This window comes from Ictidomys tridecemlineatus, chromosome X (genome assembly GCF_052094955.1).
Source record: "Ictidomys tridecemlineatus isolate mIctTri1 chromosome X, mIctTri1.hap1, whole genome shotgun sequence".
Classification (NCBI taxonomy): Eukaryota; Metazoa; Chordata; class Mammalia; order Rodentia; family Sciuridae; genus Ictidomys; species Ictidomys tridecemlineatus.
This window is the reverse complement of record NC_135493.1, coordinates 66,243,894-66,265,235: the sequence shown is the minus strand read 5'-3', so window position 1 is coordinate 66,265,235 and position 21,342 is coordinate 66,243,894. Positions and strand designations below refer to the sequence as shown.

Sequence of the window (21,342 nt, the reverse complement as noted above, 5' to 3'; positions counted from 1 at the left end):
CAGAGGCTTTTGGTGATGGGTTCAGGGATAAGAGCTGAAATTTCCAATCCTTTAGTCACATTATTGTTTTTTTTTCTGGCAATCAGCCCCTATCCTGAAAGATTTAGGGTCCTATCAAAATTCAATTATTTAGCATAAACTCAGGTATGGTTGAACAGTGTTTATTATGAATAACCAAAGACATTCCTCTTACTGGGGAATTCCAAGGGTTTTAGAAGTTCTGTGCCAGAAATTGAAGGCAAAATCCAAATATGCATTTCTTATTATATCACAATGTTACATATGTGTACAATTTTGATTAGATCCTATTGGTTGATGTTGATGTTCATGTCTTCTACTTGTTTTCAGATGTCTCTGTAGTATTATTATAAATTGTAAAGAATGTTGAGATCTCCAAATGTAGTTTTGGATAATTGTCTATTTCTTTTTTTAAGCTGAATCTAATTTTGTTTTATGTGTTTTAAAGTTCTTTTTTCTTACACATTTAAAATTTCAACATATTTTGGGTAGATTGATCCTTTTCATTTTTATGTAATGTCTGTCTTTATCCCTATAATTTTGTTTGTCCTAAAGTCTACCTCAGATTGATAAATACAATCCAGCTTCTTTCTTTAATTAATGTCTTCATGGTATATCTTCTCATCTATTTCTCTACAATGTGCCTGTGCCATTATGTTTTACATAAGTTTTCAACTTTTTCCCTATCACTTCAATTTTTACTTTTTATTTGAAGTAGTAGTATAACTTTTCTTTCTTTTTTATTTGTTCTTTTTGGATATACATGATAGTAGAGTGTATTTTGACATATTAGACATACATGGAGAATAATTTCTCATTCTTCTGTTTCTACATGATGTGGAGTTTCACTGGTTGTGTATTCATATATGAACATAGAAAAGTTATCTCTGATTCATTCTTCTTCTTTCCTGTTCCCTTTCTCCCGCCCTTCCCTTCATTCCCCTTTGTCTAATTCAATAAACTTCTATCCCCACCATTGTGTGTTAGCATCCACATATTAAAGAGAACATTAGTCCTTTGGATTTGGGGGACTGGATTATTTCACATAGCATGATAGTCTCTCTAGTTCCATCCATTTACAGGCAAATGTCATAATTCATTTTTCTTTATGACTAATATTTCATTGTGTATATATATCACATTTTATTTTTTATTTTTTACTGTTCTAATTAGTTATACATGACAGAAGAATTCATTGTGACACATCATACTTAAATGGAGTATAACTTCTCATTCTTCTGGTTGTAAATGATATAGAAATATACCAGTTGTATAATCACATATGCATATAGGGTAATAATGTCTGATTCATTGTACTACCCTTCCTACCCCCATACCCCCTCACTTCCCTCCCCTCTGTCTAACTTTTAATTAGAATTAGCATCTGCATATCAGAAAAAACATTTAGCCTTTCGTTTTGGGGGATTGGCTTATTTCACTTAGCATGGTTTTCTCCAGCTTCATCCATTTACCTGTAAATGCCATAATTTTAATATGATTCCATCACATTTATTGATTCTTGATTTCACCTCTTGTACATTAGGAGTCTTTTTATGCAAGTTAGTACCTAAGTCAGCATGAGGAGATCTGGGCCTTCTTTAAGGCTGAGTAATATTCCATTGTGTACATATACCACATTTTCTTTATCCATTCAACTGTTGAAGGGCACCTAGGTTGGTTCCACAGTTTAGCTATTGTGAATTGAGCCGCTATAAATATTGATGTGGCTGTGTCACTGTGGTATGCTGATTTTAATTCTTTGGATAGAAACAGAGGAGTGGGATAGCTGGGTCAAATTGTAGTTCCATTCCAGGTTTTCTGAGGAATCTCCATACTGCTTTCCATAATGGTTACAGCAATTTGCAGACCCACCAGCAGTGCATGAGTATACTTTTTTCTCTACATCCTCGCCAACATTTATTGTTACTTGCATTCTTGATAATTGCCATTCTGACTGGAGTGAAATGAAATCTCAGTGTAGTTTTAATTTGCATTTTTCTGATTGCTAGAATTGTTGAACATTTTTAAATTTATGTTGACTCTTCCTATTATTTCTTCCGTGAAGTGCCTTTGCCCATGTATTGACTACATTATTTTTTGGTATTAATTTTTTTTTAGTTTTTTATACATCCTGGAGATTAATGCTCTATCTGAGGTGAAGATGGCAAAGATTTTCTCCCACTCTGTGCGCTCTCTCTTCGTATTATTGATTGTTTCCTTTGCTGAGAAGATTTTAATATGAGTCCATCCCATTTATTGATTTTTTATTTCACTTCTTGTACATTAGGAGTCTTTTTATGGAAGTTAGTACCTAAGTCAACATGGGGAGATTTGGGCCTACTTTTTCTTCCATTTGGGAAAGGGTCTTTTGGCACCTTCGTCTGGTATGAAATAACTGTATTTATGTGCATTTGTCTCTGTGTTTTCTATTCTGTACCATTGGTCTTCATGTCTGTTTTGGTTCCAATACCATGCCATTTTTGTTACTATGGCTTTGTAGTATAGTTTAAGGTTTGATATTGTGATGTATCCTGCTTCACTTTTCTTGCTAAGGTTTGCTTTGGCTATTCCTGTTCTCTTATTTTTCCAAATAAATTTTATGATCACTTTTTCTAATTCTATGAAGAATGTCATTTGGGATTTTAATAAGAATTGCATTAAACGTGTGTAATGCTTTTGGTATTATGGTCATTTTGACAATATTACTTCTGCCTATTCAAGATCATGGCTGATCTTCTCATTTTCTAAGGACTTCTTCAATTTCTTTCTTTGGTGTTCGGTAGTTTTCATTGTAGATGTCTTTCACCTCTTTTGTTAAATTGACTCCAAAATATTTTTTTTCCCCAAGGCTATTGTGAATGGGGCAGTTTTCCTAATTTCTCTTTCAGTTGATTCATCCTTTCTGTATAGGAATGCAATTGATTTATGGGTGTTAATTTTATATGCTGCTAACTTGCTGAATTTATTTATGTGTCCTAGAAGTTTTCTGGTGCAGTTTTTTTTTTTTTTTTGTCTTCTAAATATAAAATCCTGTCATCAGCAAACAGGGATAGTTTGAGTTCTTCTTTTCCTATTCTTATCCCTTTAATTTCTTTCTTCTAATTGTTCTGACTACAGTTTTCAGTACTGTGTTGAATATAATTGGTAAAACAGAACATCTCTGTCTTGTTTCAGGTTTTAGAAGGAATGCTTTCAGTTTTATTCCATTTAGAATAATGTTGGCCTTGGGTTTAACATGTACAGCTTGGGGTATGTTCCTACTATCCCTAGTTGTTCTAGTGTTTTGAACATAAATAGTTGCTGCATTTTGTCAAATGGATTTTTTGCATCTATTAAGATAATCGTGATTCTTTTCTTTAAGTCTATTGATATAATAAATTATGTTTATTGATTCTGTATGTTGAACCATTCTTGCATCCCTGGGATGAAACTCACTTGATCATGGTGTACTGACTTTTAAATATGTTTTAGTAAGTAATGCCAGTAATTTTTTAAAAGAATTTTTGTGTCTATGTTCATCAGGGTTATTGATCTGAAGTTTTTTTTTCCTTGATGTTTCTTTGACTTTTCTTTTTCTTGTTTTCTTTTTCATCAGGGCAGTACTAGCTTTATATATGAGTTTCTTGTAGACAATGTATAGTTGAATGTGATAGAGTAACAGGCCATGATGATGTCCTCATCCTAATCCTAGAATCTGTAGATGTTAATTTACATGACAAGCACACATTTAGGTTAATCTTGAATTAATCAGATGGATCCAATGTAATCCATGGACAAGGGTCTTTATAGATGGAGAGGGAAGCAGGATAGGAAGCATATAGATGATAGAGTGAGACAGATACATCTGGCTATTGTTAACATTGAAGGAGAAAAGGGGTCATGTGCCAAAGAATACAAAAAGTGTCTAAGAAGCTGGAAACAATAAGAAAATGAAATCTACCCTACAATCTTCAGAAAGGAGCAAAGCCCTACCATCATCTTCAAATTAGCCTTTTAGGATGCACTTCAGACAGTTTTTATTGATATAATTCACATACCATAAAATGAATTTTTTAAGTTGGTTAACTCAATGGCTATTAGTGTATTCATATTAATTAGTATAGTCATAGAGATCTGAAACTACCATCATTATATTATTTTAGAATGTCTTCACCACCACAGAAAAATCATGTATTGATTAGCAATTACCCTACACCCTTCTGCCTTCATTCCCTGATAAATACTAATCTAATATCTGTATCTAAAGATTTGCCTGTTTGGGACATGTCATATAAATGGAGCCATAAGATGGTCACTTTCTTACTATATGCTCACATAGTAGAGGGAGAACTCTGGTGTCTCTTCCACTGCTTGCCAGTGTATCAGTTCCATATTAGGATCCTACCCTTAAGAACTCATTGAACCTTAATCACCTCCTTAAAGACCCTGTCTCCAATATAGTCACACAAAGGGTTGGCATTTCAACTTATGAATTTTTCTAGGACACAATTCATCTCATAGCAGTACTTAATTACTTTCTTAGTACTGAATAATATACTATTATATGGACATATCACATTTTGTTCATCCATTCTTTAAGTGATGGACATACGGGTTATTTTTACTTTTGGCTATTATGAGTGATGCTGCTATTAACATTCATGTATGAATTTTAGCCTAGACAATGTTATCAGTTCTATGAGTACTTAGACGTAGTATTATTGCATTATATGTCAACTCTATATGTAACATTTTGAGGAACCACCAACTTGTTTTCCAAAGTATCTGCACCATTTTATGATCCAATCATCAAATCTTCTCTAACATTTCTTATTGTCTGAATTTTTAATTTTGGTCATTCAGAGGTACAAAGGGTTAACTCATGTTTTTAAAAGTATTAATAGTTGTAGATGGACAGAATGCCTTTATTTTATTTATTTATTTGTTTGTTTGTTTTTGTGTGGTGCTGAGGATCAAACCCAGTGCCTCACACCTGCCAGGCCAGCACTTTACCACTGAGCTACAACCTCAGCCCCCGAAACTCATGGTTTTGATTTGTACTTCTCAGGGACTAGTGAAGTAGGGCATTTCATATGCTTATTGAACCACTTTTTAACTTTTTTTGATAAATTTATATTCAAAACCCTTGTTCATATTGAAATGTGATTGTTTTTATTGTTGAATTATAAGAGATTTTTTTAATGGTATATTTGTACGTAGATTTAGCCTAACTTCATTGATTTCATTCCCCAGTACTCCCCTCCTCTTTACTTCTTGATATATATATATATATATATATATATATATATATATATATAATTCAATTCACTAAGTAAAAATAATATATTAATAGAAAGGAGACCAGTAGAGTAAAGGGATTATGGAGAAGGAGGAAAGAAGGACACAGGGTCATACTGAAGAATGAGATTAATCAAATTATGTTATGTGCATATATGAATATGGCATAATGAATCTCACTATTTTGTATTATTATAGTGAACCAATAAAAAGAAGAACACTTTATTTAAAAACATATTTTGGATACAAATGCCTGATCAGGCATATTATTTGTAAGTATTTTCTCCTAGTATGTAGATGTGTTTTCACTTTATTGATGATTCCCTTTAAAGTACAGATGATTTTATTTTTACACTTGATGAAGACCTATTTTATCTATTTTGTCTATTTTTTATTGCTTGTACATTCAGATGGATATTAAAAAAAATATTTTCTAACCCCAAGGCCACAAAACTTACTAAAATGATTTTTTCTAGCATTATGAAAGCACACACACACACACACACACACACACACAGGTTTATTGTCAGAAATTGGTTTCCTTTGCTGGATTCAGTGGTACATCCCTGTAATCCCAATAACTCAGGAGACTGAGGCAGGAAGATCACAAGTTCAAAGCCAGTCTCAGCAATTTAGTAAGGACCTAAGCAACTTAGTGAGACTCTGTCTCAAAATCAAATATAAAAAAGCCTGGGGATATGGCTCAATGATTAAGAGCCTCTATGTTTAATCCCTGGTACCAAAAAATATATATATTATTTACACAATTGTGTGAAAGGCTAGCCAGTTCCTCCGAAACCCATAAAATAGGCTGCACAAAGAACAAGTTGGCTCTCTTTAGTGCAGGCTGATGCTGCTGTTACATCTTGAACATGTAATGTTCCCCAAAAGCCCATGTGTTGTAAACTGTTCCCCAATGTAGCGATGTCCAGAGTGGGTTTTTTAGGAAATAATTGAATTATGAAGGCTTTAAATTTACCAGTGAATTAATATATTTGATGAATTACTAATTATTAATTAACAATGATTTTAATCGACTACATGGGATTGGTGAAATTGTAGGCTGGTAGCGCATGGTGGGAAGAAGTTGGTCACTGGGGGAGTACCTTTGGAGAATGTATCTTGTCCCTGCCCCCAACTCTTTCCCTACTACCTGACTGCCATTTGCTGAGTAGATGTCCTCTTCCACACCCTTCTACCATGATATTCTGCCTTACTTAAGGCCCAAAGCAATGGAGCCAGACAACCATGGATTGAAATCTCTGAAACTGTGAGCCAAAATAATTCTATCCTCTTCTAAGATTTTTCTCCCCTTTTGGTATTTGTTATAGCAACACAAAGTTGACTAATGTAACTGCTCTCCAAATGTGATATTTCTTCTTTTATGAGGACGCCTCAACTCTGCTCTTATGGCATTAAGGCTCACTGAGTCAGGTTTCTCCAGAAAATCTAAAATAATCTCCCTTGAATGATATCAGCGAAATGGAAGAGTCAGAGATAACAACCTTCATCAAGGGAATTTGCAAAATTTTTTAAAAATATTTTTTTAGTTGTTAATAGATCTTTATTTTATTTATGTATTTGTATGTAGTGCTGAGACTCAAACCCAGTACCTCACACATGCCAGGCAAGTTTTATAATTATGTCAAAATAAATTCTATTGCCATGTATAACTAAAAAGAACCAATAAAATGGCATTATTACTGCCAACTATCAAAAAAGGCAATAATAGAAAATTTCAGGTTACTATCTGTCATGAATATAGGTGTAAATATTTTCAACAAAATACTAACAAAACATGTGCAACAGCATATTAAAGTGATCATACACTAAGATCAAATTGATTTATTCCTGGAACATAAGGATGGTTTACCACATGCAAACGAATAAATATGATTCTACATTGATAAAATAAAACACACCTACTTTATTATCTCAACATATGCAGAAAAGGTTTTGAAAAAATGCAAAATTATTGTCATCATAAAAGCTCTAAAAATAGGTGTAAGAGGAATATACCTCAATCCAATAATGACCATATGTCACAAGAACACATCTAACATTATACTCAGTCTAATGACAAAAAGTTCAAATCTTTTTCTCTAAGATCTAGAACAAGATAATGATGCCAACTCTCATCTCTACTACTCAATGTAGTACTGTAAATCTTAGCCATAGCAATTAAGAACCAAAAGAAAAGGAAGAAAGAAAGAAAAAATGAAAGAAACAACATCAAACTCAGCCTGGAAGAAGTTAACTTGTCCCTATTTGCACATGACATAACTTCTGTATGGAAAATCCTAATAATTTAGAAACACTAAATGAATCACTAAAGTTACAGCATACAGAAAGAGCATAGAAAAATAATTAGTGTCTTTATTTACTAACAACAAACTATCCAAAACAAAAAAGAATAAAACCAATTTAATTTATAATAGCATCAAAATATTTAGGAATAAATTTAGTGAAGGAGGCCATGTATATGTGTGTTTGTGTATACAATTCATATAAACCATAAACTATTGATTAAAAATAGAAGATTACACAAGTAAATGGAACAAAATGACATGCTCACCAGTTGATATAACTAATATTGCTAAAATGTCCATATGATCCAAGACAATCTACAAAGACGGTGAAATCCCTATCAAAATTCTAAGGTTGTTGTCACAGAAATAGCAAAAAAATATCCTTCCAATTTTATGGAATCACAAAAGACTCCAAATAAACCAATCTTGAGGAAAAAAATAAATAAAGCTGAAGGTGTCACACTACCTAATTTCAAAATCTATTACAAAACTGTAGTAATCAAACCAGCAACATACTGGCAGTCAATGAATCTTTGACAAAAGTATGAAAGACATACAATGGACAAAGGACAATCTATTCAATAAATAGTATTGGGAAAACTATGTATTAACACACTGAATGAATTATAACTCTGACCTCATCCCATATGAAAAAATCAATTAAAAATGGATTAAAGACTTAAACATAGGCCAGTAAGACATGTATTCATTCACTCAAGCTGCCCCAGAAGCTACTGTCTTCATTTAGCAAAGACCCTGTGCATCTTCTGTGCTGAAAACCACACAGGACCTCAGTGGTTCTGAAGATTGCTGGGGTCCTCCTGCTACATTTTTTCTCCTGTAGGAGAACCTGTACTCAGAGGAGATCCACCAGTTTTTGTGCTCTCCTAAATTGCCACTTCTTAATTATAATCCAAAGCTCTTGCAGAGGTACTTTCTTCTACAGAGTGTAGCCAAATTATTGTTTGTGTGTGTATGTCAGGGGGTGAGGGCTGGGACCTCCTAGCCCACTATCTTAATGATATTCTCATTGCTTGTATTTTAAACTGTCTCCATCTACTAACGATTCTATATTTCCCTTTCTTTAGCAAGTGCTCCATCTTTGTGTGTACCCCTCATTTCCTGTGTAATAACCCAAATTTTTATTACTAAATGTTCTAGGCCATTAACAGTTCTACCTTAATTTGGTTGCTATAGTTTTTCAGTGACTTTACTCACAAGATATGGTAGTATTAAAGGCTCCTTAAGGAATTTCTTGAGTTGCAGAATATTCTTCCCTACTCCCATATATGCGTCTTTACCTCCATTTTCTTTTCTCTCCTCCATTTTGTAGTAGCAACCCAGTTTTCTCTTTGTATGCAGACTCGATCATCCCTCTCAGGAAAGTAGGTTTCTAATTTGCCTGTTGATTCAGATAGATGAGGAGCTCAAAGTGGCTGGGTGTTAATATTAATTTCAAGATCAGTAGAACAATTGTCATGTCCCTGCTGAAAATATTCTTCCTATGGGAACTAAGACTTCCAGACCAGCAAAACCTAAGGTTGTAAAGATGGGAGGCAAATTTTTGCTATTGGACAACTAGAGGTAACAATGAGTGGTTCACTTCTATTTCCATTTCTCAACTACAGAACTTATAAATCCTGTATATGAGAGGGCACTAATTTAGAGCGCATGCAGGCTCTTAGAGGATGTAGCTCAAGGCTTGCTGATTGCTGTCACCAGCTCTTCAAAAGGTCATTGTATTTTAAAAGGCCATCTGACCAGCTACTTTAAGATAATTTCAAACCCAAGAAGAATAGTGAATTCCATGATCCTGAGCTCATTGCTCCATTTAGTTTTGCCAATGATATGTTTCCTTTTGTCAGAGACCTATTGTGTGGAATGATATGGCAATAGAATCATATAATGTGTTCTTTAAATAAATATCATAGTTTTGGTAGAAACACTGCAGGGAGGGCAAATCCATACCAGAGTAACTGTCTACTTCAGTAAAAAGGAAGTGCTTCCCTACCCATGACGAGAGTTAAACAGTCCTGCCACCAAGTAGCTGGCTCATCACTCTGAAATTGGTGCCATATCATGTACTCATTACTGGTCTCTATTGCTAGCATATTGAGCACTCACTATTGGCTGTAAGCATATCTGTCTTGGTGTTTGGAAATACATGTTTTGGAGCTTAATTTGCATTATAATTCAGCTAGTTGAAGGATGATATTGTTTTTGTTCTAACTAAATCTCTTGGCCCTAAGTCTATAGAAGATAAAGGTTTCTTTCTTTCAGGGAAAATGAAGACCCTTATAGATAATTAATATTAAATGATAACTGAAAATTTGAAGTTTTGGTCTTTTGCCACTTTCTCTAGCACAGTGAAATAACTAGTCAATCCTATTATACTCCTTATTTGTACATTTTAAAATATTTTAGCTCTCAAATAATAAATACACGGTCATTCAGAACCTTACCTTCTCTAGGAATTTGACTTAAAAAATTGATGGCAATATTTTATGTATCTCTACTGCCAAATCAGGCCTTTATATTATTGCTCTGTCCTACTGTGGAAAATGATCATAGATGCCTTTAATTCTAATCAAATGAGAGAACATCAATTTCATAAAATTCAGAAGCAATTCAGAAATTCATCCTTAAGATGCTAGTCCTCAAGAACAACTGCTTTTAGTAATTTGTGTTTCCTCCTTTTTTTTTTTAGTCAGTCTAGTTAAAGATTCATCCATTTTGTTTATTCTTTCAAGGAACAATATTGTTTTCATTGATTTTCCTATTATTTGTCTATTATATATTTCATTTATTTATTCTCTAATTTTTCTTATTATTTTCTGCTTATTTGGGTTTAGTTTCCTAAGGGAGAAGGTTAGGTCATTGACCTGAGATCTTTGTAGTTTTTGAATATGTGTTTTAAGTTATAAATTTCCTTAAAGACTAGTTTAGTTTCATTCAATAAGTTCTTATATGTTATGTTTTTACTTTCATTCATATAAAACTATATTCTAATTTCTCTTGTGATTTTTTCTCTGATCTATTTCCTTTTCAAGAGTGTGTTCTTGGGCTGGGATTGTAGGTCAGTGGTAGAGTGCTTGCCTTGTATGCTTGAGGCCCTGGGTTTGGTCCCCAGCACCACATAAAAAAATAGATATTGTTCCGGGCTGGGGATATGACTCAAGTGGTAGTGCACTCGCCTGGCATGCTTGCGGCCAGGGTTTGATCCTCAGCACCACATACAAATAAAGATGTTGTGTCTGTGGAAAACTAAAAAAATAAATATTAAAAATTCCCTCTCTCTTAAAAAAAAAGATATTGTGCCCATCTACAACTAAAAAAAAATTAAAAAGAGTGTATTATTTAATTTCTACATATTTAGGAATTTTCAAATTTTCCTTCTCTGATTTAATTTTCACTTTATTCCATTATTGTCAAAGAATATATGTGTAATCTCAATTCTTTAAAATTTATCAGGGCTTTTTTATGGCTTGATGTGTTTTATTTTGAAGAATTTTTATGTGAACTTGAGATGGATATATATGTTGCTATTGTTGAGTAGTCTATCATTATCTGTTAAGTTTATTTAATTTACAGTGCTGCTTAAGTCTTGTATATCCTTGTTAATTGTCTAGCAAGATGTTCTGTCCATTAGCAAAAATATTGAAGTCTCCAATTATTATTGTCGAATTGTCTATTACTCTTTTCATTTGAGTTACTTCATATATCCCAGGCTATATTAATTACTATGTTTCCATGATCAACTGTTCATTTTATCATAATATAGCATTCTCTGTCTTTAATAGCAATTTTATCTAAAATTTATTTTCTCTGATATTAGTATAGCCTCTTTAATTCTCTCTCCTTCTCTATTTTCTTTCAAGATGGGGTTTTGCTATGTTGTCTAGACTGGCCTCGAGCTCCTGGGCTCAAGTAAAACTCCTGTCTTAAGACTCCCAAGGAGCTGGGACTACAGGTATGTGCCACCAGGCCCAACAAATTACTGAGTCTGTTTAGATTCTTTTAATGGGATGGGAAATTGAACCCAAAGCCTCATACATGTTAAGCATGTGTTCTACCACTGAGCTATATCAGTCCTCTAGCTCTCTTGTTTGAAGCTTGCATGGAATATCTTTTAGCTTCCTTTTTGTTTCAATCTATTTGTGGTTTTTAATGGTTTTTAATCCATTTTACCAATAACTGCCTTTTAAAAAAATATTTTGTTTTTTTAGTTGTAGTTGGACATAATTTTATTTTTTAATTTTATTTTTATGTGGTGCTGAGGATCAAACCTAGTGCCCTGCACACATTAGGGGAGTGCTTTACTGCAGAGCTACAACCCCAGCCCCCAATAACTGCCTTTTTATTGTAGCATTCAATATATTTACATTTAATGATCATTAAGGTTGAATTACATCTGCTACTTTTCAGTTTTCTTAATGTCTTATGAAATTTTGACAATTTCCTTCAGTCCTCCATTTCTGTCTTCATTTGTGTTACATAGATATTTTCTTGTGCACCATTTCAACTCATGTGTTGTATATATATATATATATATATATATATATATATATACACACACCTTTATTTTATTTCTTTATTTATATATGGTGCTGAGGATCGAACTCAGGGCCTCACATGTGCTAGGTTAGTGCTCTACCACTGAGTCACAACCCCAGGCCTCATGTGTTGTTTTCTTTTCTTTGGTTTTTGAGTTATTTCCTTTGTAGTTTCCTTGTAAATTTCAACTAATGTCTTAACTTAAAACATTAGTATCAACCAAAAATTGAAAATGGAAAATTTATAGAGACTGATAATAATAAGAGATAAAGAGAATGGCTGCCTGAATTAGAATAGATGTGATGCAGGAAAAAGTAGTTAAATTTTTAAAAAAGGAAAAATATAGTAATCATAAAATTTGGTGATTATGTATGATGGTATTTGTAGATAAATATATTAAAGGTTCAACTTAGATGGATACTCACACTTATTGTGTGAATGATACAGTGATCATGTATCATTCAAATTCAATCACTTTTAAGAAGAGTCAAGTCTGTGGTTCATAGGAGGTAAAACAACATGTGTGTCAAGGAGCTTGCATTCAAGGTCAATGCCCTAAAGACAAAAATAAATAAAGTACCAGCAATAAGTTAACAGAGCATAATTTTGTCTGTGGAATCAGATTCATTGTGTTTAATTCTGTTCTGTAGCAAACTAGCAGTTTATTCATAGGCAAAATTTTTTACTATTTTTTTTTAGGTATGGGGGATTGAACTCAGGGGCACTTAATCACTGAGCCATATTTCCAGCCTATACACACACACGCGCACACACACACACACACAATACTATATATATATATATATATATATATATATATATATATATATATATACACACACACACATACATACTTATATATACAAAGTAGTATATACTAATATATACTATATGTTACATATATAATATATATATATATTACAATATAATACTATATATATAGTGCCTGGCACATAGAAAATTCTCAAGAAATTTGAATGTCATTAAATACTGAATCCATATAGAATAAGTAAGATACTTAAAAACTCTAAGAAAATTGAGGTTGACAAAAACTAGAATAGCCAGATGTACCTTCAAAGGGTACATGAATATAAGCTGAACTTTGAAATGTATTTATATTTCACCTTCTTTTACGAGACAGAACAACTACACAAAACAAATTAGAATAATAACACTTGTGACATAACTATGTACCAGACACATAAATTGCATAAATTATCTTGCCTCTTTGAATGTATAAAACATGTGTTGTACAGTTTAAAAAACTGTAGATCAGATAAATTAGGACAAACAACTTCTAAGCAGAGAGATGTGTATTCAAAATCAGGTCTGTCTGACTCTAAAGTCTGTATTTGGAACCACTACAGTATATTGACTGTCAAGAAGAAAAATAAATAAATCCAGAAAACTGAATTAAAACCATATTGGCATCAGGTGAAAAAGAATTTTAAATAGGTGGTTATGGGAGAAACTTTATAAGCTTCTCTAATTTCTGGGGGAAAATAAAATCAGAAATATTTTCCCCTTTTAAATGAAAATCAGTCAAATTAGCAAAAGGCTTAGCAGGAAGATTTTGAAAGCTAATGAAAGGGTTTAACATGAATGCATTCCTTTGCACTGATTGAACTTACTGTTTTCAAGTTTCTGACACTCAAGGAAATGAAATTAGGAATTCTGAGATGACGTAGTTTGTTCTATTAAAATACATGTTTTGTAGTAGTTTTGAATTTTTGAAACATTGTTTATGAAAATTCATAAGCCATGAACAGTGGTTATTCTGAACATTAGTAATGTTTTTTAAATTGAATCAGTTGGATAATTTATTTCATAATTATTATTTTGGAAGTAAGTTTATTAAGCTTTTCTTAAGAATCCATTGTGGTAAAAACAAAAACAAAAACTATTAAAGCTTAACTTTTCATTATGGCATTAAGAGAACTGTCACACTTTCCCGACTTCATAAGTTTTTATTTTTTAAGCATAGAATCTTTAGCCTTTTTCTGAAATATGAATACAATGCAATGTTTTGACACAGTTTTTGTTTGGTTTTACTAGAAATTTTTTTTCCATGTGGTCAAGACAAGAGAAATAAATGAGTATAAATCAAAACTACAGATTATAGTTCAGTGATAAAAGTTAGGCTACAAGCTTTCTGTGAATTTATTCATGTTCAAAGTAGAAAAAACATTTAATTTTTTAAAAATTACATGATTCACAATATTCATGGAGAGACTGGTTCTCAAATAAAACACAATCTTTGCTGGCATAAATAGTGTTTTAAGGAAGTGATTTTCAAAGAGCGGTCCCTGAATCATTTGGTAACTAATTAGAAATGCAAATTCATGGGGCCCAACCCAGATCTATTGAATCAGAAACTATAGGTGTGATAGACCTCTAGATGATTCTGAGGCTTAAATTCGAGAACCGTGGTGTTGAGGTGGACATGGTAGACTTTATTGAATTTATTTGTGACAAGATAAAAGTTATTTTTGAGCCTGATTAAAGATTGAATCCAAAATTCTGGAGATCTATTGCATAGCATAATTATATACTTAATAAAAATGTACAGTATACTTGACAATTGCTAAGTGTTCTCAAATAAAATGATTTGTATTTGAAGTGATTGACATGTTAATTAGCTTGGTTTCAACATTCCTCAATGTATACACATATCAAAACATTACATTGCACAACATAAATATCCAAATTTTGTCATTTGCCCTTTGAAAAAATTAAGACTAAATTACAATTCTCTACATTATACTTGATCTTCCAGCTAGACAAAATTTTATATATCTAGATTTGACATTGTGATGTTCTTGAAAAGTGCATTTTTGGAATTTCACATGGGATGTATTTCTGCAGAATAATTTGTCATTACACATCAACAGCCTAGCAATTCCACTTTTAATAACTTATTCAAAGGGAACAGTTGTTCAAATGTACAAAAATGAGTATATAAGAATGTTTAGGGCTGGGGCTGTAGCTCAGTGATAGAGTGCTTGCCTAGCATGGGTGAGGCACTGAATTTGATCCTTAGCTTCACATAAAAATAAATAAATAAAATAAAGGTATTGTGTCCATCTACAACTAAATACATCTATTTCTATCTATAAAAAGAATATTTACAATTTTTTGTGTGGCACTAGGGATTGAACCTAGGGACACTCAACACTGATCTACCTCATGAGCCCTTTTTATTTTTCTCCCTACATTGCCTATACTGGCCTCTGGCCTTGAACCTTTAATCCTCCTATCTTACCCTCCTGAGTTTTTGGATTGCAGCTTTGTACCACCAGGCCCAGTAGGATGTTTACCATTATTTTCACTATTGTTTCTGATAGTGATAAAATGGGAATCTACCTCAATGTCTACTAGTTTAATAAATCATGGTATTATAATTCTGGTGGAATTTTAATTGTTCATTAAAATGATTACTTAGATGCTGATATGGAGAGATATTTATATTAATTATGATTGAATAAATAAAGCTTTATAAAAAGATGTGCATATAAATCAAATTTGGTATGTATATGGATTTATATACATACTAGAAAAATTAAATTCGAGAGGTTATGCCTCAAAATGTTAACAATGTAAAATCTGGGTTGGGGGCTGGGGCTGCAGCTCAGTAGCAGAGCACTTGCCTAGCACGTGTGAGGTGCTGGGTTCGATCCTTAGCACAACATAAAAAAAATTAAACAAATAAAGGCATGCTGTCTATCGACAACTACATTTTTTAAAAATCTGGGGTTTTTTTTGTGTGTGTGTGTAATAGACTACATGGGAGTCTCAGGTTGAAATATAGTTTATATTAATAAAATTTGTTGTTTTTAATCTCTTTCTAATGTGAGACATTTCTTGTGAGAAGAAACAATAAAAGTTTAAAAACAAAATAATCTAAGATTCTAAGAAGCCTTCTTACACAATCTTATCATTAGGGAATAGAAATATTCATTTTCAAAATACTGTATTTGTCCTAGAATATTTGGAAGGAACTAATCCCTCTTGCTGTAACAGTTCACTGTCAAGGTTAGTGGTCTAAAATCTGGCATTGGTTTGTTTCTGAACATTTGTATTATTATTAGATAATTACAAAAATATGGTTTTCATCTGAGAAGTTCCTGGAAAAGTAGAAATTGCTCTGTAGTGGGAGGCAAGAGATCCTGGTTCAGCCTTTGCCACTAATTTTTTTTATGTGAATTTGAACATTTCAGTCTCCTTTTTTTCTGGGCTTGGTTTCCTCATATAAAAGTTACTGAATCAGAAGATCTTAATGGTCTTTAACAACTTGAATATTTTAAAAATCCATAATGTATCTAGAAGCCAAGCTGTCTCTATAGAAGTATATGAGGCAGTATAGAAACTGAGAAAAATAAAATAAATGTAAACTCTCTAAAATACTCTTTAAAAATTCTGTTTCTGAAGTTACACAGTATGCTTCTTGGTACTACTCTCCCTTTATTTCTCCCTTAATGAAATTTTAAAACAAATTCTATTAAATGTCAAAAGATATTTGAACGTTGGTATACTTATGACACCTGGTGGTCAAGTCAAACATCACAACTAATTTTAATCCCCCAGACACTTATTCCCTTTCACTGATTATTTTCCTCTGAGACAGTTTCTGTCTCCCAGATTCATCCAACTATTATACAATTATTCACTCAACAAATAATTAGTTGACCTATAATGTACTCAAGACACTTATAATGTACTCAAGATACTTTACTTTGGAGGCCAGAAAAAAGTAAGAGAATGAGTCTTCAATATGTAGAAGATTGCTATCTTTTTAGGGCAATAAAATAGACCCCATGAAAAAGTAAGTCACCACATCATGTTGGATGTATTAAAAATTCATTCTTCCTAAAAGAAATAATCAGAGCTGTGGATACTGTAATGCCAGTGACTTGTGGTTTGGAGAGTTCAGGAAAGTCTTCATGGAAAAAGTGAGCCTTGCCTTTCTTGGGGCCTAGGTTTCCTCATCCATAAAATAGCAATAATATATTATTATTTCAAAGGATTTCTGTCAGAGATTAATAGAGTGTATATAAAATACTTATAATAGCACCTGGCCAAAAATAAGCATTTGGTAATCACTAATCATTTTTGTAACAAAACCAAAGATAAATTTCTTAATTTTAGTTCAAGACTAGTTCTTGTCCAATTGTATGACTTTTTCAAATTTACAGTGAACATACAGAAAACAATATGAATTATTTTAGTTAGTCCAATGGATAAACCACCCAGTTTAATATTTATAGTTTACTAAACTAATTGAGCAATTCAGCAACAGAGTCAACTCAGTGAAAAATAATAAAAGTAGTTGTTTGCCTGAATCACCTGGTTGTTTTATTTCAGTGAACTGTCAGTCAAGTAAATAAAGGCATCAAATAGGTTGTTTGGCACTGTATGTGCTGTATATAATTAAATGCATTTTTACATTTTGAATTGGTTGTGTTTAAGGTTGAATAAACACACTTAGATCATATATTGTTTTACAAGTTTATATTTCAAGAATTGTTGAAAATGTTTATTTACAATTGCACTTGAGTGTTAGGTAGTTAATGTTAAAGCTATCTAATTTTTCCTTTAATTCCATAAAATGTCTAGCAAAATAACTGCCTCTGCAGGCAATTAAAAAGCTCAAAGCAGTATTGAAATCTCAATTACCTTTTGTTTCTACCATCAGATGTATAAATAATATTTTCCTAAAAAATACCAACCATTTGGTAATTTAACTTTAATTTTCAAAAGTAAAGTAAGCTACATACTGTAATGGCTTTTGGCCAAAAGCAATAACATTCTGACATAAAGCAAAACCAAGAACAAGGACAATGTCATTCGAGGAATGAGAGTTTAACCTGGATAAGGAAGATTTAAGAGAGGACATGATCCCTATCTTTAGATGTTTGGAGAGCTTGTGTGTGTAACAGGGAATAGACTTTTATTTTATTTGGCCTTGACCGACCTAACTAGGTTGAAATGACAGAGGAATAGATTTTGACTCATTAAAGGGAAGAAATTTCTAACAATTATGATCATTAAAAATGCAATCATTCACATTAATAACTTTTTACTGGAGTTGCCCTGAGAGATGAAGGATACATAGCCCTTTTTTGCTGTATCTACAGCAAAAAATCCTTCAGGTATTTGCCTCAAATGGTGACAATATTAGTCTCAATAAACATGAATGTCTGAGCTACCATAAAACTGTTAATAAACGTAGAACTTTAATTACAGGAGCTTCTGAAAAGTGCTACATCATACAAATAAGACTAACTTTTCACTCAAATTCTGAGAGGCAAAAGTTACCTGAGTTGTACTGTCATTCCAAGCTCCTATCCACCCAAGATTTGGTAACCTTTTCAGCTCTTACCAAGGCCCCTATCCCATGTCTCATTTACAAAGGTTCATAGACTCACCTTACCATCATCTAATCCTTCATAAAGGAGCACTAAAAAAATGAATTAAGTTTTCTTTCTCCCAGGGTTGGTAATAGAGAACTCAGTTAAATTTTAAACTTTGGATATGCAGATGGAGATGACTGAAAAACTGAAATGTGTAACCTCAAAAGAGTGTTGGAATGTATGTCCAGGGGCTGTTTTGCAATGAGGTCTTGCCTGTTGGTTGGTTAGCTCTAGGAGTTTGATTACTCCCTTTCAAGGAGAAAATCTGACTTAAGGTACTACCAAAGTACTAATCTTTTTGATTCCTGAAAATGTCTTTCTCACTCCTGTCATTCCTTTGTGGATTGACATGATATTTTCTGTTTACATAGATGAGATCTTTTGAATTTATAGAAATTCATACTTGAAAACTTCTGTGATAAAGAACAAATATATTTGCATTTTCAAACATAAACTGACATGACCTTGATTCTGTTTTTGTTCTATTTACTGCAGAAGTCATCACTCTAATGTTTTTCTTAAGGAAGGAGTATAAGTCCTCAAGATGGGAAATAACAACACAAACAGTACAAGAGCAAACTGCACTGATCTTCAAATGCCATTTCAGTACTCCCTCTATGCAACCACCTATATCCTGATATTCATCCCTGGTCTTGTGGCCAACAGTGCAGCCTTGTGGGTCCTGTGCCGCTTCATCAGCAAGAAAAATAAAGCCATCATTTTTATGATCAACCTCTCTGTGGCTGACCTGGCTCATGTGCTGTCCTTACCCCTCCGGATTTACTATTACATCAACCACCACTGGCCTTTCCAGAGGGCCCTTTGTCTGTTGTGCTTCTACCTGAAGTATCTCAACATGTACGCCAGCATTTTCTTCCTGACGTGCATCAGCCTGCAGAGGTGCTTCTTTCTCCTCAAGCCATTCAGGGCCAGAAACTGGAAGCGTAGGTATGATGTGGGCATCAGTGCTGCCATCTGGGTCATCGTGGGGACTGCCTGTTTGCCACTTCCCATCCTGAGGAGTGCGAACTTAGCCAAGAACACCAAATTCTGCTTTGCTGATTTAGGGATTCACAACATTAGCATGGCTTCTTCCATTGGTATGGTAACTGCAGCTGAACTTGGAGGGTTTGTATTGCCTGTTATAATTATAACTTATTGCACCTGGAAAACAAGAAAATCTTTACAGGAATTCCAAGTTCCCCCTCAGAATACAAAAGAAAGGAAAAAAGCTTTGAGGATGGTCCTGATGTGTGCAGTGGTGTTCATTGTGTGTTTCACTCCTTACCATCTCAACTTCCCATTCTTTATGATGGTGAAGCAACATGTTTTTTCAAATTGTTCCTTCATTAAGAGCACTCTATGTTTCCACATCATTTCCCTGTGTCTTGCAAATCTGAATTGTTGTCTTGATCCAGTCGTATATTATTTTATGACTTCAGAATTTCGTGATCAATTTTCAGAACATGGAGGCTCGGTTCTTCAATCATGTGTGAGATGCAAGGACAATGCTTTGGAAATTCGTCAAAGGGAGGAGGATCTTCAAACTATCTCACTTGAATGTTTGGATGATTCCAAGACAATGTAGTCAAACAATCAGTTAGGGTCACCTATATGCTCTAGCAATTTAAGTATATCACTGTGAAGATTTTTCTTAAAAATGGTGTTTGAGTGTCTTCATGAAACATGGCACCCTTACCTACATCCTCAAAATGATCCTTCTGAAGGAATTATTCTTGCCTATATTATCTGTCTAAATGAAAACATTTTGTTCTATGGACCTTGTGAGAAAATCTTTCTTTACACAAATTGATGAGCAGCTGAATAAGTTGCATACCTGTTTCTCAGCAATGGGTCCAATTTATTCACCTTCTCTTGAGAGAAACAAAATATAAGTTGAAAACAAGTGAATATGGGTTAATTATTCAAACTTTGAAAAGTATACATGAGAACAATATGGCCTTAACTTTTTTTTAGGAATAATACACTACTTGAGCAAGGTAGATGGAAGAGGAAAAGCTTTTTGATATTAGTATTAATTATAGGAAATAATATCCTTATAACTTGAAATATCTGTGAGACTTTTTTCTCCTTGGAGAAACAAATCAGAAGCACCCCAAATATCTCAGAAGTGTCATGGGATTCACCCACAACACGTATACATTAAACACAAAATTGTGTTTTAATACATTTTGCAAACTTGAGTTTTAAGGTTTAAAATAAAGGTTCTTTGCTTGAATATCTGCTGAGTGCATGTAATGTGATGCATGTTTTTATATACTGGCACTAATTCAGAAAATATTTTATTATATTTGTTAATTAAAACTATCTGTACCATTTTCTATCTAGATTGATTATTCCATACACAACCTCAATCACAACTTTACTTGATACATTTGTTTAAAATAATGAGTTAATGAAGAATTCCAGGCATTTGTACAGTTTTTTTGACTGTTAAAATCTGTTTGGACCCCATTCTTCACAGATAAAGATATATTGATGATTTGAATATTATCCTAAATACAGAATGAAAATTTGCCATTAAAAACTCTATTTACATCATTTTATAATACAAATTATTTCCACTGGAAAATTAACAAACAAAATCTATACCTTGGTCTTCATTAAAATGGCATTTTAAAAAGCAATTGATGCCTAGTGTGGTGGTGCACACCTGTAATGCCAGTGGCTAGGGAGGCTAAGGCATAAAGATCACGACTTCAAAGTTAGCCTCATCAACTTAGTGAGGCCTTGTCTCTAAATAAAATATAAAA

General features: G+C 33.0%; 1 protein-coding gene across 1 annotated transcript; it reads left to right on the top strand.

Annotated features, from left to right (window-relative positions):
• The first annotated feature begins 11,481 nt into the window (after positions 1–11,481).
• Positions 11,482–20,923, top strand: LOC101963817 (putative P2Y purinoceptor 10). The gene is made up of 2 exons (XM_013360150.4): positions 11,482–11,574; positions 19,064–20,923. The coding sequence occupies exon 2, from the start codon at positions 19,113–19,115 to the stop codon at positions 20,154–20,156; it is 1,044 nt and encodes a 347-aa protein (XP_013215604.1). The 5' UTR covers positions 11,482–11,574; positions 19,064–19,112; the 3' UTR covers positions 20,157–20,923.
• The last annotated feature ends 419 nt before the right edge of the window (positions 20,924–21,342 follow it).